Source organism: Hyperolius riggenbachi, chromosome 9, assembly GCF_040937935.1.
Source record: "Hyperolius riggenbachi isolate aHypRig1 chromosome 9, aHypRig1.pri, whole genome shotgun sequence".
Classification (NCBI taxonomy): Eukaryota; Metazoa; Chordata; class Amphibia; order Anura; family Hyperoliidae; genus Hyperolius; species Hyperolius riggenbachi.
Window position 1 is genome coordinate 211,722,664 of NC_090654.1, and position 23,291 is coordinate 211,745,954.

At 41.7% G+C, this 23,291-nt stretch overlaps 1 protein-coding gene across 4 annotated transcripts in view; it reads right to left on the reverse strand.

The window, feature by feature from the left end:
- FRMD4B (FERM domain containing 4B) overlaps window positions 1–23,291 on the reverse strand; it is a 361,625-nt gene that overhangs the window by 11,782 nt on the left and 326,552 nt on the right. For all 4 annotated transcript variants that reach the window (XM_068253954.1, XM_068253952.1, XM_068253953.1 and 1 more), the window contains exons 12-21: window positions 16,101–16,177; window positions 13,267–13,405; window positions 10,202–10,337; window positions 9,163–9,296; window positions 8,562–8,681; window positions 7,362–7,590; window positions 6,654–6,710; window positions 5,777–5,918; window positions 2,910–3,035; window positions 1,035–1,831 (exon numbers count right to left, since the gene is read on the reverse strand). In XM_068253954.1, coding sequence (XP_068110055.1) covers window positions 1,035–1,831; window positions 2,910–3,035; window positions 5,777–5,918; window positions 6,654–6,710; window positions 7,362–7,590; window positions 8,562–8,681; window positions 9,163–9,296; window positions 10,202–10,337; window positions 13,267–13,405; window positions 16,101–16,177 — 1,957 coding nt within the window. The remainder of the gene's footprint in view (window positions 1–1,034; window positions 1,832–2,909; window positions 3,036–5,776; window positions 5,919–6,653; window positions 6,711–7,361; window positions 7,591–8,561; window positions 8,682–9,162; window positions 9,297–10,201; window positions 10,338–13,266; window positions 13,406–16,100; window positions 16,178–23,291) is intronic.

The following is a 23,291-nucleotide window of genomic DNA, read 5'->3' on the forward strand; positions in this document are numbered from 1 at the left end:
TACTCTTACCAAGGACTAGTTTTAGTCTAAAGGGAATAAATATAGTAGTCTACATATCCTTCTCACTTCAGTTGTCTTGTAAAATTCCTAAGCGTTGGCAGTTAAGAGACGAATTTCATGTTACATACTTTTAATCAACAAAATTGTAATATGCAAATTAGAGGAGTCGGAGTCGTGGAGTCGGAGTCGGTGGAATCCTAAACTGAGGAGTCGGAGTCTGTGGATTTTTGGACCGACTCCACAGCCCTGGTTAAAAGGACACAGGAGACAATATTGCCTGCCAGGTCATTTAATTAACCAAAGTCTCATCCTGACCTAATGATTTGGCCACGATCACTCACAGTGCCAATACAAAATAATCCTTTCACATAATTCACCAGGTTGTCAGTAGAGTTAGTCATTTCCACAATACATCTGCAGTAAAGGTAAGGATCCCTAACTACATTGCCTTTTACACAAAATCAAAGTGTACCGGTAACTTCTCACAAATAAATGAACCAGTTAGCCAATGAATTATATATATTTTCTTTATTTTTAAGCTGAGCTTGCTAGAATGATCACATCTTTTTATGCCAGTTTAAAGCAGAATGAGTTAAAATTATCCTCCTAATTACATCAGTTTCTGATTTTTTTTTTCTCCCTAGCTTACAATTTGCATTGAAATATTGCTAAAATGAACTTAAATACAGCAAGTTTTCAGAAGGTGTTTCAGATGCCCTGGTATATAAACAATTGCCCCAGGCAAACACACCTTTTTTGTCTTCACTAGTCTCTTTCAAGCTCTTATCACTCAGACTCATTCAAATAGAATGAGTTGGACAGCTCACAAGAGCTGTCCAACGGTTGAAGCATACAATCTCTGAAGTACAAAGTAAACAAATAAATATATCGCAAATATTCCCATACAATGCACACAAGCTTCACAGAGATCTCCTTTAACACAGAGATCCCCCACGAGAGCTGGGAGATATTTCAGTCATATTTCAGAGCACTGCAAGCAGCATCTCCAACATGAGAGCAGAATTAGATCTTACCAGAAGAGCAGGATGGGGTGCGGAGGCTTGGAGACGAGGGCACTTGCATAGTAGCATAGCACAGGCTCCTCTGTGAGCCCCGTTCAGACTCCATTCCTTTCAGTCCTTGTATTGGGTCCTTTTGGCAGGCTGCCCGCTGGTACCAGCCCCTCAGATGCTCAGCCACAATAGCCTTATTAATGTTCTTTGTGATTTGTTCTGAAGTCTTTGCGGCAGCCTTTTTCCTGGGCAGCCTGAGTGTTGCGTACGGGTGTTGAGGCATAATCTGGTCCCCATCATACCTCATGTCCCTATAATGATCATATCCATAGTGTGCAGAAGAGCGATACGATGGGTTAACGCTGTACTGTCCCTCTGTATCATTTTCATAAATGTATCCTCCGTTGTAATAGGGATCCATATCTGCGTAGGTAGAATATCCTGGGATGTAGTAGTTTGAGGATGGCTGGTTCTGGTTTATTTGGTAAACACTGTTCCGTGCGTCTTTATGTGCCAGATTTGGCATGCTACCCGTGTTTGCTGTTGAGAAGTTCTGCTTCTTGTGCCGCCTCCTGTCCCGGGAGCGGGTGTCCAGGGTTTGAGTTGTGTAACAAACGTTCTGTTTAGGCGGTGTGCTGTAATATTCCGAGCTGGACTGGCTGGTGTAAGAGGAACCGTCATCGAGGACTTCCGTGCTGTTACTTCTCTGACTCTTTGAGATGGAGAACGTTGTACTTCCGTCAATGGAATCAATCAGAGGCGTGTGAGATTCCAAGCTGCCACGGCGCTGTATGCTTTGGTAGTTCAACCCCTCATTTCTAAGGAAAAGAAAACATTCACATGAAAACATCAGAATTTTGTATAACGTCTTCTAGGCTGCCATAAGGCTACAAGCACCATATAAGGGATTTTGTAAAAAACAAAACAAACTAAACAATGCTTATGAGTTCTCTTCACCTTGGCATTATGGTAAAACTGCAGTAGGTATTTGCCCCCCTCCCCCCCCTTATGTAGTGCTGCTTAATGATCTAGTGGAAGTAGTTGTAGCAATAATATTCAATACTTTAGACAAGGAGAAGTGCAGCACTGAGAAACTGCACATGCACACATATACTTTAACAATCCTAAATATATAGAAGTTTTACGATTACGGTAAAAAGTGTAAATGGCAAGCAACAAAATTCTGCTCCCAAGAAGTAACATCCTGCAGTGCAGAATATGTTACAGCACAGATGGCGATTGCTGCTTGCAACAATTCCTCCAAAAGTGCTGGAATTAAATGGTTTAAGAAATACATTTTATTTGAAGAATCTCTTCTCCGGTTAAACCAGAAATCACTGTACCCTAGGATAACATGCAAGCTAATAGATAACTATTATTCATGGAAAGAAAGCAAATTGTGAAAATAGTGGTTATCGGCAAGCAATGCAGTTTAGGACCGACATATTACTCTAACCAATGGCTGGAAATTAATGTGTACTGCTGGAAATGGTGGGTTATAGCCTTCCCCTGAAAAGTCAAGACTACTACTACGCTACTGAGTACCTCCGGAACCAATCAGACACACAAACATCAGTATGAAGATTACTACAGGTACCCATCAGCACAATAAAGTTCTGCACTTTGACAGTATTCCTCATTAGGTTATTTTACTACATTACATTACAAGGCTAAAACATGAGCATGTGTGGGTACTTGCCCTAAGACTGTGAATATCCATGTATTGGTAATTAAGTTTGCACAAATGGCTACAAAGGTTGGGATTACAATTGGGTGGGACTGTCAAAAGGTTTGCAAAAATCTGTGTGTATTACAGAACATGAATACAGTCAAATTTGCTATGGAGCGTTACAAATATACTACATTCCCGGTGTTGGAAGCCTTGTAGAGACTTACTGAAGGTGGTTGCTGCTGTAGGCATTTCGTGTCAGTACAGGCGTGGAAGGCACGCTCCTTCCCCCATAAGGCTTCCGCTCTGCAGTCTTGTATGGGCTGCTGTGGGTAGATGTAGGCTCTCTGTTACTATATAAGGGAATATAAAATAATAAGTAAGCTGTGCATTGTGCCATTACCACGAACAAACTACACAAATACAGAAAACCGTTTCACTGTATACATGACTGTGGACTCCATTAATTATAAAAACAAGATGGAAACGTTTGGCTCATAAAAGGTTCCCACTAGGAGCTACTGGGAAGCCTGCTCTGCCCTCCATGTAAGTGTGTCAATATAGTGGCTAGCTGGGTTACACTATTGCTCTGTGACTCTGTCTGGGGTCTTTAGTTCAGATTAAACCGGGGACACCATGTTGTATGTCATTGTGCTCATCTAAGCCTCAGAAAATCCCAGAACTATGAGCCTGAAGATTCTGAAACTAGGAAAATTGAACAGGTGAATGACATTTTTAGTGGCTGCTAGAATGTCTCATCAGTGTGCCGCCTCTCTGCACAGTCCAATCAGTGTGTCCTGACCTAGCTGCATTTACTTGATTTGCCAGGAGATAGGTCAGAGCACTGGATCACAGGGGAGGCTGGACCCCTCTGAACCACAGGGGAGCCTAAAGCTAAACTAAATGCAAATATTCACATCCATAAATTAGCAAGTGCCAAGTGGTAAGCAATGGTTTATTGGATTTTTTTTTTTTTTTACTAGTTGCCAGTAAACCGTAGGATATCATTTAGGATATGCAGGAATCATGCATGCTGCACAAATCTATAGCATGTATCATGAATCCTTTATTAAATTTTCCCTTTTATGACGCATATGGCTACATGAATTAGCATTGATTGTATAGCACTTATACTGCATCTGCTGCCCTAGAGATGTCCTTTACTATCCTGTCTTGTCAGCAACACAATTGATGTCACAACACTGGCTGATCCTGATATTCCTGTACATGTGCTGCCAGCAGACCTAGCTGAGTGTGTATCCAGACCGTGCCAGCCAGACACAGGCAAGTGCAGACCAGAATCACCTCTTTCCAGTCATGCTGCGACACATGGTCTCAGATAAAGCACCAAAACATTACTATGTAAAAAGACTAGAAAAGGAAACAGGAGGTCTGATCCAACCAGCTGAAAACCCCACTTGCTACTTTGAATATAATGGTCAGCAGCTCCAGCTAAGCAGCTGAAAGTAACTAAGAAACACATAAGTGTTTTATGTTTTGTAAAGTAATGGATTACTGTGCCATGTAAAAAACAAGAAAATAACAACAACATCACTTTCCAAAAGTCTAAATTCTGCAAAATCAGTGCAACTGTCCTATAGACTTCCCACTGCAAGACTGATTTCAACTTTCACAAGCAGATGCAGGGTTTAAAGCCCAACTAAACAAGGTAACTTCTAATAGCATCCGGGAAGATAAGTGAACATGTATAGTGATTAAAAACAAAGTGTCCGACAGAATACCCTTTTCATAGGCCAAACGTGCATGAAATTGCATTACAGGTGTCTTATTCTCCCCTCTGGACTCAGCTTCTGTGTGGGTAAATCAGGTGTAACCACGTGACACCCAATGAAACAGCAAGACGGTATTTCCCAACATTCCTGCATTACAGTAGAAACCATGTGTCTTTATGAGAAGATGGACTTTTAGCTCACAAGAAGTAAAGCCTGGTACACACATCCAATTTTGATTGGCCAAAGACTGGCCAATTTTACCACCTCAATGTAGCTTGGGGGCCAACAGATTTTCAATACTATGAATAGATTGTGAAGGTAAGCTCTCATACTACATGGTAAAGTGGCAAAATTGGCTAATCAAAATTGGATGTGTGAATTCGGCTTTAGTAGCGAGCTACTGTTTGGTTTCTGAGGCAATACTGATAATTTTCACTAATTAACATGATTGCTTTCAGAATCTGCCTCATTGAATTTTGGGTTTAGCTGGGCATTAAGCTTCAAAATATAATTTTGCTGGCTCAAAATACTATTTGAAATTTGGGTCCAATGTACTTTGGTGGCTGCCTACTGAATGAATAGTTTTGACTATCTGGATGAATCTCCATTCTAAACAGAGTTAATTAAGTACAATTAGTAATAAGAATCTTAAGGTGCGTACACACGTTGGATTTTTTTAAACTATGGGCCGTCAGACCCGACCGCGGGGCTATCGTTCTGACGACAGTTTGCATGTGAGTACAGGCCGCGGAGCGGATCAGTCAAAACTAACTTTATCAGTCTGACGACAGCCTGTACTCACATGCAAACTGTCGTCAGAACGACCGCCCCGCAGGCGGGTCTGATGGCCCGTAGTTTAAAAAAATCCAGCGTGCTTACGAGCCTTTAGCTACAATGCTGAAACTACTCAGCAGGGAGTCAGGACACTGGTTTCCCACACAGGAAGTACAAAAATAAAATGCAGATTCCTGGATACTTTTTGTTTTATGAAAAGCAGAGCCAGACTTTATTTATACCTTCTGTACAAAGTGGTGTCTTAACACCTTGAGCTTGATTCACAAAGCCGTGATAACTGTTTAGTACGGGTGTGCTAAACAGTTAGCACTTGAAGTGCCGTTCGCTGACTTTTGCGCGCGCAAATTGCAGCGATTCACGGCACTTTGCGCGCGCAAAATTCCGCGAACGGCACTTCACGTGCTAACTGTTTAGCACACCCATGCTAAACAGTTAGCACGGCTTTGTGAATCAAGCCCCTTATATGAGGTATACAGTATTATGAAACTAATCTGAAGGCAATATTGCATAGAAGCTCTGCATCCTATACAGTATACACACACCAGGACATCAGATATTGACTCTACCTTGACAGCCGCATATCAGAAAACTGCTCATTGAGGGAAGACTTTCTGGACAAGCTTCTGTCTCCCATGGACTTGGGAGGGCGGATTTTGGGAGAATTCTGCAGAGAGCAGGACCTCTGTCCTTGTAGGTAAAGAGCTTCATCTGATAGGAAGAAAGCACAATGCAGTTAATGTAACGCTCTCTTTCCCTAAGAAAAATCTTTGTTATTATATTACTAGACATGGATTTGTGCTGCACACATTTTGTAATTTCTTATTAAAAATGATCCCTGCTGGAACATACATGCACATAAGCACAGAGCAAGCAAACAAATAGTGTTTGCCAAGCTTTGCAATAAAAAAAGTTGAATGAATGGATTGTATTTTTTTTTTTGCTTGCAACAAAAAGCAGTATTTTCTTAGGGTACCTAAAGTGAAAGGAATATGGAAGCTCCAATCATGATTTCCTTTTCAAAACCCAATTACCTGGCTGGCATGCAGATATTCTTCCTACAGTAATGGCTTATTAACACATCCATGACAAGCATGCAGCTACTAGAGGCAACAGCACCTGATCTGCATGATCTGCATCAGTGATCCACAGCCATCAGGCAGGTAGCATACCCCAAAGGAGTCCATAATGGCCCCACCCATATTTCTTTCACCTCAGGTTTCTCTATTGACCTAAAAGTTCACAGCAATCCAATTCCTTACTTAAAAGCTACCAGTAGGGGGTGTTGTGTGCACAGACTATGCCTGATTCACAAGTGTTTGCATTAGACAGTATTCTTCATAAATGTTACATTCCGATCACCTTTCTCAGAAACTACGAAACTGGGATCAGCAGATTAACGTTCTATTGCTCAATAAGTGTGTTAAAAGTTCACAAGATGCTTACCATCATCGAATGTGGTTGTATCAGATAAGGAGCTGCTTTCTGATGGGATGATATCATCTAGAAAGTTTTGTGAAAAAAAAAAAGTTTAGTAAAAACAAAAAAAAGAGCAATACTCTTAACATATAGCAGGGAAGGACTAAAGATTATAAAGTAATTATGGATTTTACACTCCAAAATATCTGAGAGCTCTATTGGTGATTGATTACAAGTACCACATAGCTACTTTGCTGGGGAGAGGCATTGTGGTGCTATCATAGGACAAGAAAATATAAGGCAGCCCGAAGGTGTCCCAATCTCTTCAGGGAGGCAAAATACCAATTCCTTACAATTGTATCATTGATCAGACGTTATTTTAAGTCTGATATTAGCATCGTTGTGATAATCACACACGTCTATAAAGAGAAAATGCCGGGCCGGCTGTATTGCAATTTGAACATAGTTCTTTCATAAACTCCAGTTATAAGGATCCTGACGCATCTTGCCAGGGCACTACCTGCACTGAGTTTGTATGTTCTTCCCTTGTCCGTGTGGGTTTCCTCCAGGCACTCTGGTTTCCTCCCAAATACATACAGGTAAGTTCATTGGCTTCCTCTTAAAATTGGCCCTAGACTATGGTACAGTTGTGAGCCCCTCTAAGGGACAGTTAAGTGACAAGACTATATACTCTGCACAGCACTGCAAAATATGTCAGCGCTATTTAAATAATACCTTGTATAAGCAGAGAGGCCCTCTTTGTTGGATCCTTCCCACTCTTGACTCGGTACTCATTAATTGCGCTCTCTATGTCCTGCAGTCTCTTTATGGAATCACCATAGTCTTGCTTCCTCTTCTTCTTGACATTCTTGCTTAGGTCAGGCTCCATCAACAGCTTCTTTGTAGCTTCCACCATCTGCTGCTGTATGAGGAATTTGTGCTCAAGATTCTTTAAATCAGACTCCTAAATTAAGAACAGAAGAAGAACCTTACAAAGTGCAGGAGAAAAAAAATACAATGCTTGACACAGCAGGATGGGCAACTGGACCAACAAGAAGTTTTCAGGTTCACATAGGACATGTAAATGTGTCTCTCACAGCTGCCTAATCTGTAAGGGCTCGTTTCCCGGTATGTGAATTCAGATTGGAAATCGTAGCCTATATTTGCTTGCGGGGGAAAAAACAGTTTTCGGATGACACTTCCAAATCCCCATTCCGATGCGTATTCACATCAGCACAAATGTCGGCGTCCTTCAGAAGTGTAGTATTAACTATCGCTCTTGGCTGGAATGTGAATCTCAGTTAAATACCAACACTAGGTATAATGTTTTTAGATCTTCTGAACAGTGTCGAAAGGTGTTAGGTTTGGTTTTGGGCTTTTACCGATTCTAGTAACCACAAAGTTAGGATCTCTTCCCTCACTTCCAGCACCTATGTCCTCCATGCCTTTAATATGAGCCCTGGTGTCCCTGTGGTCAGAATAAGCTTTATCGACATAACCAAAGATACATACAGGCATTGATGAAAGAGGGTCAATAAAATTTCCTGACATGTAGACTTCGCTTTCCTTCTTTATAATGTTTTCAGTGCTGCAAGTATCTGTTGACAGAACTGTACACAGCATAAAAACCCTATATAATCTGCTATATTTTCATTACTCAATCCAGCACAAGACTAGATGTTCTCCAACATTGTTAGCCTCCCCTTCAGCAACCTGCCAAATTGTCCCTCCATAGAACAGACCAGACTGCACAAACGTGTCTACAATGTCTTCTAAACAATCACCTGAAACGATTACGGGTTTCAGGTGATCATAATAGAATGTCTGTATGACACATCAAGAGAGAGTTACATTTACTGGATATCACCAGTGATGTATCAGTGGCTATTACTCCAAGAGGAAATAAGAACACTTAGAATATACATATGTAGCTACCTCTTCATTGTGAAGGATGTTGTCATCCAGTTTAAAGGTTGTACCCATTCTTCTTCGGACATTGGGGGGCTTCTCACCAGGATTCAGTGGGTATTCCATTGGCAGTGTCCCAGTCAATTCCTATGAAAACAATTGTTATTTATTTTTGTTTTAGGCTTTTACTTTCACACACAAATAATAAAAATGAGAGTTCTTAAAAGGTGACCAAAGCACAAACACGTCACCGAGTCAAGCAACTTAGTACAGATTACAGTTCAGGGATGCCACAGTGCCATATTATGCATTAAGTGTATTTCAGAGGCAGGAAACTACATTCTGCTACCGCTACATTCTCCGCAAGACTGATGCCACAGTTCCCTGCAGTGTGATTGTTGGATTAATGGTCAGTGGTTTGGCAGCAGCACTTGGCGTCACACATCAATGCAATGGTTTTGGCACTGATGTTGGACAGTATTGTGTGTTAATGATAATGGGGGTATCGGCTGCTGATTAGGATGAAGTTCAATCTTGGGTTAAAGTACCTCTTTAATTGCTTGATGGAAACTCAAGCTATGTTTGGGCACCTTTAGAGATGTACCAGGGTTCCATGTATGCTACTTACTGCTTCTCGCATGCAAATTTTCTTCAGCTCTTCAATTTTTTTCAGAAGAACTTCTTGAAGATCTTTTTCTTTCTTCTTTAACTCTTGAATTTTCTCTGCTTTTTGTTCCTCGCTAACTTCTGAGTCAATGGAACCTGGGAAATAAATTAATTGGTCACGTCTCGGGAGACAATAAAAATGAAACAAGAAACATCACACCGGTGTAAGTAGATGAAAACCTGACTTATCCATTGATCAAATCACATAAACAGCTGTCCTTGCGTTCACAGGCAACAAAAATAGAGGAGACCAAACTAGAGTTGGCAGTAAACCATGAGGCACTTTATGTCGCCCAGCCTCCTCATCTATATTTACAAGTGGGTGCAAATGAGTGTTCTCTGTTTAATCTACAGTTGGAGGCTGTTCTTTTTGGCCAGGTGGGAACAAGCTCACAAAAAAATTGGAAGATCTAGCTAAATATTTTATGGCTATGCCAAGAATTCAAAGTTCTTTGTTGTGATATTACAATTTGTTCGTTCTGTACAGAATGAGCCCTCATCCGTGTCTGCAATGAGATCTACATGGCAACCAGATGTCTCTCTCTAATAAACTATGCTAAACCTAACTGCCCACACCCACTAAGCAATCTTTGCGACTACCGATTTTTCTCACGATAACGCACAACATCGTTTAATGGAAAATTCATTAAATTATGTTTAATGACGCAGGCTACCTGCGGCAATGATTCATTTTTGAATGACCAACATATCTGATTGAATTATTGAGTATCGCTCCGATCCTCATTAACTTCCACGGATTTTGCTGTGATCGTTTACACGATAGTTAGTTTCCAATGCCGCAAACGATGCTTGCAGAAACAATCATTTGTCGGTGGAGATCCCTGATCCATATGGCCGCATCTGACGATAGATATTCAGCTTTAGCTAACTAAGGAATTTAGTTCTGTGAATATTATTATGCATATAATTGCGGAGTGGAAGGTAAGAAGAAAAAACAGCTCAGTTTAATCATAACAGATAATGCAGAAGAGCACACTTACCGGAGGAGATTAAGCTGCCACTGCTTGCCATGATTACTGGGTTCTTCCCGTCCACCATCTTGGTAATCCTGCTTGTGCTGTGTTCAGTCAGTTCCATAGCAAGATCGTCCAGGCTGCGGGAAGTTGGTATTTTAGCCTGTGGAAGATCAGAGATAATTCAGAATGACAGACCATCCCCAGCATCAGAAAAGAACCTGGAACTGCTCTTCACCGTGTGTCAATGAAATCATTGCGTCTGCAGCACATCAGCAAACACACTGAGCTAGGCCTGCCATTTGGTATTTAGTATGAAATCAGTCGCTCAAACCCCAATGCAGGGATTTCAGTACAGGAATTCTACAGATAAGCCCATTAGCATTGCATCTTCCTACAGTATTAAGCCCCATACACACGCTCAACAGAGGTCTTTTATGCTTTCACAACGTTTGTTGTGAAACAAGTTGAAACACCTGAAAAAAGTATTTTGCTATTAGAAATTAAAATTGTAAAGTGCAGTTTGATAATCATCATGTAGGTAGGAAAAAAAACAAGTCTTGTAAAAATAATTTGCATATTTAGTAGTAGTGCATTGTGGGTAACCACAAATGTTCATTTATAACTGAATTATTGCAAATTTCCTTCTGTTTTAAGAAGGCAATTACACCAAGCTTTGCTTTTTTAGTAAGAGGGCTTTTTGGTCCCTTTTATCCCCCTACACATTCCTAGTAGTTTGGGTCACCCTGAGCTGCTTGGTTACTCTGTTGTAAAAATAAGAAGACTTGTTTTTTTCTACCTACATAATTTGTTTGGCTAACACGGTACGGAAACATTTTTACTACTATAATCATCATGCATCTCACAAATGACCCTCCCCCATACAGCAGTGCAAATTTATGGATTCACAATGTTCAATAATTGAACGCAAGGCGCCCCAAAAGTGTTTTTTTTTTTTTTAAGGGAACCTGAGGTGAGAGGGATATGAAGGCTAATGATGAGCTCACCAGTAATAATGAGTAGCTAGCTACTCGAATTTGTGATTCTACTGAGGCGTAATTGGGTCAGGTGTGTGGCTGGGACAGAGGGGGTTAATTACCCAGCTGCTGCCGCTTCTGTGCGTATCACACAGTCTCGTTCCACGACTCAGTACCATGCACTTCCTCCTTCGGCCGGAAATAGGAAGTGCGCAGTACTGAGTCGTGGTACACGTCCCATTGTATGCGTGCGATACGCATAGAAACGGCAGCAGCTGAGTAATTAACCCCCTCTGTCCCAGCCGCGCACCTGACCCAATTACGCCTCATTAGAATCACGAATTCAAGCAGCTAGCTACTCATTACTCGTGAGCTCATCACTAATGGAGGCCGTGTTTATTTCCTTTTAAACGATGCACATTGCCTGGCTGTCCTGCTGATCCTCTACCTCTAATACTTTAAGTTATAGACCCTGAACAAGCATGCAGATCAGATGTCTATATGCCTATGACAAATCTGACAAGATGAGCTGCATGCTTGTTTTAGGTGTGAAATTTTGACCCTACTGACCAGAAAGAGCAGCAGGGCTGCCAGACAACTGGTATTGTTTCAAAGGAAATAAATATGGCAGCTTCCATAGGTCTCAAACCTCTGGTTCCTTTTAATGGATACTGAAGTAATCCTGAGAGTGCTGTGGATGAAAACCGCTGACTGCTGAAATGTCACATGGCCACCCGAGCAGCCATTGTAGCCACTGAGGGGAAAGGGGTGGGGTCTGTAGCCACTGAGGGGAAAGGGGTGGGATCTTCACCTCAGATACACCTGAAGAGTTATTTCAGGGTAGGCAGGAAAAATACTTGCCTATTCATAAAAGAAACAAACCCTTGTAGAAACCAACAGCACTACTGGTTACTTTTAATGCCCCTATATAATAAAATAGGAAAATTATTGCTATTCCCTGTAGCAAGGTCAGTTGAAAAGCATTAATGATGCTAATGCAAATTTAGGATGTTTGCTCAACATTAAAGCAAACACTCTTTTGATGTATGTAGCTTTACCCTACAGCCACTCTACCTATACCTGGATTATCACTGTTGGCTGAGATATGGATGACCCCCTTACAGGCCAGAATAAACCTTCACGTATTTTCTGCTGGCTACACATGTACTGTATGTGTTTTCCTTCAGTTATATCTGCCTTCCTTTCTTGTCTTACTGCCCCTCCCAAGTTTTCAGGTTCTGCTGGTTTTGCAGCTATAAATCATACACACAGTTTTTTCTCCAGCAAAGCTTTCTGAGCATACGGAAAGCTAACTCACTTGTCATAGCAAGCCACGCACAGTGCAGCTCACAGCAACAGCAACACATTATCAGTATTAATACATTGCTGTTTATTTCTGCCCAGTCTGTACTGGAATATATTCCAGGCAGATTCAGGACAATGAGTGACCCCTGCTTATTCTGGTAAGCGAAAGCAAATTTGCAAAAGATGTGCCCTTAATTGAGCCGAGGAGGCTAAATTTGCAATGAGAATGAGTCAGGTTCTGCTTGGTGAGCCCACATCTACTTTTCCTTTGTAATGCATAAAACAATAGGATTTGGGGACACAGCAAGAGTGATAGAGCAGAAGCAGGTACGGATGGGAACACAGTAATAAATGGTTGCCACCCAAAATAATCATTCCTGATCATTTCAGGTGTCAGTTTACCAGCAATTCTCAAGATTCCTGTCCTGTGGAACAGGGAGGGGAAGAATAGAAGGATGCTAGCTGCAAGGTCCACAAAAGTAATTGACTAAGGTTTTTGATGCAGTTGATCACTGAAGAAGACATCACTGACCATTGTTGACATGCTAATTGGCCACCCCAAATGATCATTTTAGGTGACAAAAATCTGTGCGTAGATAGCCTAAAATGGTTCAACCAAGATGAATAAAACCCTTGCAAGATGTGAAGTTTTAGTACGGATCATTTTTACCTCAGTGGAAATAGCTTAACACTTTAACTCTAATTGCAGTTAATTAGATAGCAATGCCAGGAATCAGGTAAATATTAAGAAGGGAGACCACAGCAAGCATCAGACAAGAGGTGGGGATGTGCTTGATAAAGTTGACTCACTTTGCTCTGCTTTCTGTCCAGATAGAATTGATGTTGACTAATTGCCATCACCCATATGGACTTGATCAGAGAATGGCTGGCATACCAGGTCTGCACTACAAAAGCACTCTGTCCAAAGGTTCGCCTGGATGCAGTTATTCTGTAGGTGGAAGGAGAAGAAAAACTTAGTGTGATGAATGGAGAAGATAAGAGTGACACTTCAATGCAAGCGCTACCATGCCCTGTGACAGACAGTTACATAGTTATTTTGGTTTAAAAAAAGACATACGTCCATCGAGTTCAACCAGTACAAAGTACAACTCCAGCCTGCTCCCTCACATATCCCTGTTGATCCAGAGGAAGGGGAAAAAACCCTTACAAGGCATGGTCCAATTAGCCCCAAAAGGGAAAAATTCCTTCCCGACTCCAGATGGCAATCAGATTAAATCCCTGGATCAACATCATTAGGCATAACCTAGTAATTGTCGCCATGGATGTCTTTCAACGCAAGGAAAGCATCTAAGCCCCCATTAAATGCAGGTATAGAGTTTGCCATAACTACTTCCTGTGACAATGCATTCCACATCTTAATCACTCTTACTGTAAAGAACTCTTTCCTAAATAAATGGCTAAAACGTTTTTCCTCCATGCGCAGCTCATGTCCTCTAGTCCTTTGAGAAGGCCTAGGGACAAAAAGCTCGTCCGCCAAGAATTATATTGCCCTCTGATGTATTTATACATGTTAATTAGATCTCCTCTAAGGCGTCTTTTCTCTAGACTAAATAAACCCAGTTTATCTAGCCTTTCTAGGTAAGCGAGACCTTCCATCCCACGTATCAATTTTGTTGCTCGTAAATAACATATGTCTTACTAACATTCCTTACATAAATCATACCACTCAGTGACATTTTTTACTCTTAACATAGTTATCTGCCAATCTGAAACTCACAACTATGGCACAAATATTTCAGTTTTTGAATAAAGTGAAAGGAAGTTGCATTTGAACTGCATTTGTGTTTAACTTATTTTATTGCTGTCTGTTTCACTGGGAATATTTACTCTTACTTCCTGTACCTGAGACCTGCATATATCTCTATAATTGTAAAATGAACCCTGGTGGTCTCAGGAACATGAAATGGTGGATAGTAAAGACTTTATAGGTGCTTTGTTTCCCAGAAAGATGGAAAGTGAGATAAATGTTCATGTATGCAGACAGGAAAATGTATTCATCACATACAATAAGAATGAAAATCCTCCAAATTCGAGTGGAAGTCTGGGTAAATATAAAAACTAAGTATATTAAAAAAATATTCAGTAATTTACTCAATAAAAGAATTATATACAATTTATTTACAGCCAATAAAAGTACCCAATTTTCTTCTAGCATTAGCTCATGAAATGCACACGGTGGAACACAGTTAGCTAAGGTAGTTGCTAGGATAGTCTGGCAGGTAGAGGGCTGCAGTATTAGCCAATCAGGCTCTACATGATTACATGATTTCTCAGTATCACTAGTCTAGATGGATTGCAGGAAGGACAGGATTACAAGTCAGTGATCTTCTGACCTGTCCTATCAGGGGGCCAGGGGAGGCGACTTGCTCATGCCATGTTGGTTCACCTGCAGAGTTACAACAGGATACACAGTCTGATCTTTGTTGTTCTAGTAGGCAAATTGTTTCACATACCCTGCATTTCATCTGTTCCAAGGCTATTTCAAATTGAAAAAAAAAAATGTAATTGCAGTGAAATTGCCCCCTTTAAAGGAAACCCGTATAGGTTGCAATGCAAAAGCGGTCATCGCTAATCCTGCATGAAAAATGCTAGTGGCCTTAGTAGCGAGAATCACACCCCTGAAACAAGCATGTGGTTAGTGGAGTCCGAACTCTGATCGGCATATTTACTCTAGTTCAGACTAGAATGCCTAGAGGTAGATGCCAGCACAGCAGCATTTACTAGAAGAGAGTCATCGCAGCTAGGCACATTTCTGATGTGATGGTATTATGGCAGCCTCACTATTCCTCTTATTTCAGGCATCTCATAGAACTATGTGAAAATGTACTACAGAGATGGTAAAGAGTATGTATGTATGCTGTAAGTTTACAGCCAAAGTCTTAATGTCACTAGGATATGAAGCTTAGGAGGAAACACCTCAACAGGGACATAGACAGCAATAAGTAACCTGGCAGAAATTAAATTCTAGCCCTACCTACATTTTATCTCAAGGTAAATAAATAAATCACAATTCCAATTTATAGCAAACCTGAAGCAAAAACAAAAAAGCAAACTTATGATATATTGAATTGATATAGTAAATGGTATGTGTAGTACGGATAAGGAATAGAACATTAGTAGCAAAGAAAATAGTTTCATATTTTTATTTTCAGTTATATAGCTTTCTTTTTTTATAACATTGCATCAGACTGTCACAGTTGCAGTTTTAAAATTAAACTCTGTCTTTAAGCTATAAAACAAAGCAGAAGTAATGACCATTTGAACTGTCCTGCAGTAAAACCTCATCAAAAGCTGCCTCTCACTGTTTCTTGGCTGTTGTATGTTCTTCAGAAGACAGGACTGTACTCTACCCAGTGGATCAATAGCTCAGAGGATCTCGTTTGCATAAACAATAAAAAAGCCCTTTTTTTAACTCTTCCTGTACTGGAAAATATTATAAGACTCTTTTCTTTGCTACCAATGTTCTATTTATTAGCTGTATTACACATACAATTCATTATCGAATTAGTTTATTTCCACTTCAGGTTTGCTTTAAGGCTGTAAAACAGAACATTTGATATGCAAAAGACCCTGTGTCCGTTTGATGGGTTGAAATTTCAGGAAACAAAAGACGATTTCCTTACCTGCGGGGATCGTGCACTTCCACTGCAAATTTCTTCTCTCGGAAATACAGATTCTCCAGCTGCTTCCACTGAAATAGCTACAAGAGAGAAAGAGAAAAAGACTATAAATAACTTGATGATTATCCATTTAATGTGCAGCACGCTTCATGGTGGAATGTATTAGAGCTGTGGGGAGCCTCAGTGCACAGCTATTGGACGTCTAAATCATGTTGGAACTGCTGCTGGTGTTATTTACGGTGAAAATAAACGCCTTGAAATACGCAGTATAAACATGGCACAGACTGTACTATAGAAAACAGCAGACAAGAGCACAAGCAGTCCTCCCCCCCCCCCCCCCCCCAAGAATCAGAAATTACATTTGCTGCAAATTGGATTCCAGTGTAGGTGTTGCAGCTGTGCATCAGGCAATAGATAAGAGGGAGAAGCTTCCTGCTCTTGCTTTAAAGGATAAGTGCACTCCTAACAAATATCCTAAATGAATCGCAAACTGCTCACTGATCAATAATGCATTACTCATATTTACTACACTGAAGAGATAGGAGAACCACTTGGCTGCCTATTCTTCACATGCGCTTCCCATTACCAGCAATCTGTACTCATACACCAAATACTACTTTGTGCTGCTTGCTTGTCTTTCCGTGATCGCTTAAAGGACATCTGAGGCGAAAATTATTATTATTATTATTATTTAGTATTTATATAGCGCCGACATATTACGCAGCGCTGTACAATGTATATATATATTGTCTTGTCACTAACTGTCCCTAAAAGGAGCTCACAATCTAATCCCTACCATTGCCATATGTCTATATTATGTAGTGTAAGTACTGTAGTCTAGGGCCAATTTTTTTTTTTTTTTTTTTTTTTTTTTTTTAAGGGGAGCCAATTAACTTATCTGTATGTTTTTGGGAGGAAACCTGAGTGCCCGGAGGAAACCCACGCAGACACGGAGAGAACATACAAACTCTTTGCAGATAGTGCCCTGGCTGGGATTCGAACCAGGGACCCAGCGCTGCAAGGCGAGAGAGCTAACCACTACGCCACCGTACTGATGAGAAAAACAAATATATCTATCCTCTTACTAAAAATGACTTTTTTAAAGCTATCCCACAGTTTTATCTTCTATTTAAATCTAGTTTTTAAGTCTATACTGTTCATTGTTTCTGCTCAATGACACCTTCATTGAAGTATGCTAGAGCTCAAATCTATGAATTGTTGACCTTTTTAGCTCTATTCTGCCTTTTGAAACCATTTACTGACAGGAAAGCGTTTTATGGCTGTAATTACTTATCAGCAAGGGTTATAGTCTAACGCAGTCCGACCCGGTCACAACCCGGACAGAAACTGTCACTTCCATACCTTATGTTTAACTCTTTCAGGCAGAGAAAAAAAAAATAACAAAGGAGCACAGCATAGTTATTTGTATGCTAGGCACTGTACATACTCATGTCTACCTCATCATGTCACATCGGTTGTCCTTTAACACCCCTCACTGTTGACTTTTTCCAATGTGCGACAGTATTGCTTACCTGTCTGTAACCTGAATTGCACATGTGAGCACAATGGCTAACATGGTATCATTATTACTACTGTCAACTTGAAAGACACCATAAAATACCAGAGATGATGGGAACTGAAAACTGGCACACCTGGATAGCGGCGACACTTACGTCTGTTTAACGGATAATTTTGTCTTCAAGTACACTGGTGTGTTGCATTTATATACATTTTTCAGTATCGTCTGCATCAACTATCCTTTACATTCACGGGGTATACCTACTATTCTGCATGATCAGCTTTGCTGTTAGGCCCCGTTTCCACTATCGCGAATCCGCATGCGTCTTGCGTATGCAGATTCGCATAGACAATATAAGTGAATGGGCCTGTTTCCACTTATGCGTCTGCGGGAGCGTTTTATTGTGCAGAGAAAATCTGCACGGAACACCCTGCAGAATTCGCCTGCGTGTGGAATGCAGGCGAATCGCACACAATGTATTTAATAGGGAAATCGCATGCGTTTTCCCCATGCGTTTTTTGCCGCGAATTCGCATGCGAATTCGCATAGGTACCAATGTAAATTCACACAGGCAGTGACATGGTTAAAATCGCATATACCCTCACCTAGGCGAATTCGCATGCGAATTCGCGGCAAAAAACGCATGCGGAATCGCATCCGCATGCGATTTCATCAGCGGTGGAATCCAGGCGATTCTGCACCGCAATAGTGGAAACGAGCCCTCAAACTACCAAACCTATGTACACATTTTCTCACCAAAAATGGTCTTATACAATTGTTTGTGGTTACAGTTTTTGAATGATTACTGTAAAGATCACATCTTTGGTAAGGTGCCCATCAACGGTACAATTTTTTCACCAAATGTGATCTTCCAATGTGATTTTTTACGATCATAAAAAATCGAAAGGTAATTATCGATTGTTTACATTTACTGAACGCTTCTTTCTATAAATTCGATAAAAAAAAAAAATATCCAACTTTCAGATAGATTTTATCCTATTTATGGTCCTTTGGTTGGTTAAAATCAGTCTTTTTGGCCAACCATCTGCAGCAAAAAAGTTCCTTCATTATCAGATTTTTTCACACCAAAACCTAATCCCCCTTTGACAGACTGTTCGCCGAGCATCTGTAGAGCATTGTATAACCATGGCAACCTTCCTAGCAGTGACTGGCGGAATTAGTTTGTTCACTAAAACAGAGCCAATATGCTTTGGTTGCACAGACTTTGTTCTGCAGTGTCTAGGGGGCTGGTCTGCAGATAACCAGTGGGCACTTGCTGGTCTACCATCTGCAGACTAAAGTTTGTGGTCATTAAAGGGCCACTATCGCGAAAATCTTAAAATGTAAAATACATGTGTACACGTGCAAATAAGAAGTACATTTCTCCCAGAGTAAAATGAGCCATACGTTACTCTTCTTATATGTTGCTGTCGCTTACAATAAGTAGAAATCTGACAGAACTGGCAGGTTTTGGACTAGTCCATCTCTTTATGGGGGATTCTAAAGGTTTTCTTTATTTTGAAAAGCATTTTATGAATGGCAGTTGATCTGTCCAACTGCCAAATCTGTGTGCAGTGAGCAGGGAGGCAGGCCCGCATCTTTGTATGAATCATTTTCAGGGAGTGTCTTTATATGCTGGGAATACACGGGTCGATTTTGCTGCATGATTTCGCGCCCGATCGTTTTCCGCGCTCGATTATGCGGGCGATTTTCTTTTCTTCCATTCGTTTTTCTTATCTTTTCCCATTGTTCCCTATGCAAAATCGAGCGCGGAATCGATCGGCAGGAGATCAGACATGTCGGATATTATCAATCGAGCCATCTAAATGGTTCAAAATCGAGCCATGTATTCCCCTTATAAAGAATAAAGGCCATGCTGAGAACCCCCCATGAGAAGATGGGCTAGTCCAAAATCTGTTGGTAATGTCAGATTTCTACTACTTGCTGTAAGTGACAGCAACATAGGAGAAAAGTCATTTATGGCTTATTTTACTCTGGAAGAAATGTACTTCTTATTTGTACATGTACACGTGTATTTTACATTTTACAATTTTCGGGATAGTGGTCCTTTAACACAAGCACATGGCTTCCTGCTAATCCTGTGGCGAAGGAAGCAGAAAACAAGAGATCTCTTGCATTTGCTTATCAGGGAAGAAACATCAGCAAAGGAGTATGTCTATCTTTCTCTTTTCTAGTCTATTATACATACAGTGGACAGTCAGTAACTTATATTTGATTGTGATTATAAATGCGGCTTGTTGACTGTAAGCCTCAATTTAACAGGAGGAGCAGAGTAGAGCCGGGCCAAAAGAGACTGCAGTCTAATAGCTGTTATTTACAAGCATATGTCTACTGTACAGCCTGTGGCAAGGCTTTTGTGAAGTCCCTCTTGCAAGTAATCCTATGCGTGCGGTGGATGTCTACCAAACATGCACAGCCAGAAGGACAGGTTTGGTGGGAAACCCTAAACTACAGTGAAGACCAAGTAACAAAATGAAACACACACACACACACACAGTTAGGGCCCGTTCACACTGCACGCGTTTCCAGCCGCGTTTTGGAAACGCGTGCAGGTGGCCGATACGCACAACATCAGACATTGCATAGAGTGCACTGTCTGATGTTCACACTGCATGCGTTCCGGACCTGTGCGGTCCGGGAACGCATGCTGCACGCAGATTTTGCTAAAACGCGTGGCTGTCCCATTCACTTTTCAGTGATGGGATCAGCCACGCAACGCACACAAACGCGGATGGCCATGCGTTCGTACGCGTTGCGGTCCGCACGCGTTCCGCACGCATGGCCATCCGCATTTGTGATCTGAACGGGCCCTTACACAGCACCAACGGGGATTGGCTGATGCCAGATAACCATGCTTTTTGGTTTCTTGAGACTCAATGTTAAAAATAAGCCTGTCTAATATAGTACTACACCCCACTCTATATACGGTACGTACCATGAGCTTCTTGAGGGAGCAGTGGAACCCAGTCTGAACCGAAAGAGAAATGTAAGTTTGCATATTTTTTTTCCTTTAAGCAATACCAGTTGCCTGGCTATCCTGCTGATCCTCTGACTCTAATACATTTAGCCATAGCCCATGAACAAGCATGCAGCAGATCAGATGTCTCTGACATTATTGTCAGATCTGACAAGATTAGCTGAATGCTTGTTTCGGGTGTGATCCAGAAACTACTGCAGCCAAACATCAGCAGGGTCAGCAGGGCTACCAGGCAACGGGTATTGTTTAAAAGGAATAAATATGGTAGACTCCACATCCCCTTCTCTTCATGTTCCTTTTAAGCACAGCAGAGTCCACAAACAGTATAATGCTACATACACACTTGAAAGATTAATGAAAGATATCAGACCAATTTTACCCCCTTCCATGTAGTATGAGAGCCATACTTTACACAGTCTATTCTATTGAGCTGAACTCCTCATCAGATAAAAATCTTTTCAAGATTCTGCACACAAAGATGCTGTAAGGCTCGTACACACGTCTGACTGAAGGCAACGACGGGTCCGTCGTCACCTCCCGCTGGGCGGGTTTTCAGCAGACAGTACAGCGTGTACAGTCTGTCGGCGGACTGATAAGGCTGTTCCTGAACAATCCGATCGTTCAGAAACAGCCTTATCAGTCCGCCGACAGACTGTACACACGCTGTACTGTCTGCTGAAAACCCGCCCGGCGGGAGGTGACGACGGACCCGTCGTTGCCTTTAGTACAGCGTGTGTACGAGCCTTTACACATTCAAAAGATCAGTATCTGCAAAAGATCTGTTCCTACAAAATGCATTCATAGTCTATGAGATCTGCAGATCCTCATACACACCTTGTTTAATGCTGGGCATACACGGGTCGATCCAGTGGCCGATTAGCCGCCGGAATAACTCCCGCAGCGTCCACCCGGATCGATTCCCGCTTGTCCCCACCAGCGCTTCTTATCTTCTGCTCGATTCGCCACTATTGTCCGCCCGCGGGTATAGAGCACGGAATCGATCCCCGCGGTGATCGGACACGTCGGATATTATCAATCGAGCCATCAGGCTCGATTGATAAGCCTCCCTCGACGCCGTGTATGCCCAGCATAACAGACATTCATCTGAAGATCAGATCCATCAGGATGGATCTTCAGATCTGCAGATGAATGTCTGTTAAACAAGGTGTGTATGAGGATCTGCAGATATCATAGACTATGAATTCATTTTGCAGGAACGGATCTTTTGCAGGAACAGATCTTTTGCAGATACTGATCTTTGAATGTGTACAGCATCTTTGTGTGCAGGATCTTGCAAATATTTTTATCTGATGGTGAGTTCAGCTCAATAGAATAGACTGTGTAGAGTATGGCTCTCATACTACATGGAAGGGGGTAAAATTGGTCTGATATCTTTCATTAATCTCTCAAGTGTGTATGTAGCATAAGAAGTTGGCCTTCACAACCGAGTACTGCCGGAAGTTTGTGCTGGTTGGTTGAGAGGTTAGTTAAGTTCAGGATAACCGGGACTCTACTATAGTATGTAAATACTACTAACAGACTGCAGAGATCAGCACTCAGGCAGCCCTGGGTGTCACATATCCAAGGTATTACCATTACAGTACAGTATCAATGACCACAAGCTATGAGCAGGTTTAACAACATGATACATGAGAACCAAATCCATGTTGTTCTAGGATGTCATAAATACACACAGAAGCCACAGACGAGATCCTCTACACACTTCGTTTTGCATGCTCTTTTATCAGAGGAAGCTTGTATTTCCATTCATTTAAATCAAGTTCAACAGTCAGCCATGGAGAGGAGGCAATTCTGCCTGGTCAGAACAGCAAACACCAGCTATCTCCACCCCAAGCCTGTCATTAGGCAACACGGCAAGCAGCCGGTGAACTATTTCACTTGGGATGGCAAGACTCTAATTTATAGTAAGGGCTGCCAGTACTAAGCTAGCCACAGAGATATGATGGCAGCTGGATGTGCAAGTGTGGAACAAATGACTTCTGTGCTATGGACAAGTGTCTCTGTTTCTCTAGAGGGGAGCCAGAGGCAGACACTGCCCACGCCTGCTTATCAGGGTGGAAACATTTGCAGAAGGGCAAGGACAACAGACCTAGACTGGTGGTGTGAGATCACCAACCAACCTGCCCAGATGTAACAAGTGGCATTTCTTTCACTACCTTTAGGAATGACAGTACGGAAGCCAGGTGGTTAGCACTGTCTTTCAGCTCTGAAGCTCTGGGGCTGATTTCACCATCTGTATGAAGTTTGGACACTGATCAGCAAAAACATTGAGGGCTCGTTTCCACTGTAGCGAATCCGCATGCAGGCACTGCATGCGGATTCGCATAGGCAATACAAGTGGATGGGATTGTTTCCACTTCTGCGTCGTGCGGGTGCGTTTTGGTGTGCGGGGAAAATCTGCATGGCAGAGCAGTCAGATTTCGCGTGCGGCAGGAATGCGGGCGAATCGCCCGCAATGCTTTTAATAGGGAAATCGCATGCGGCTTTGTCATGCGGTTTTCCCCGCGATTTCGCATGTAAGGCTATGGAACTTTACACAGGCAGTGACATGGTTAAATTCGCCTGCTTCCTAGCCATGCGAAATCATGGGGAAGACAGCATGCGGAAACGCATCCGCATGCGATTTCGTCCGTGGTGGAATCCAGGCGATTCCGCA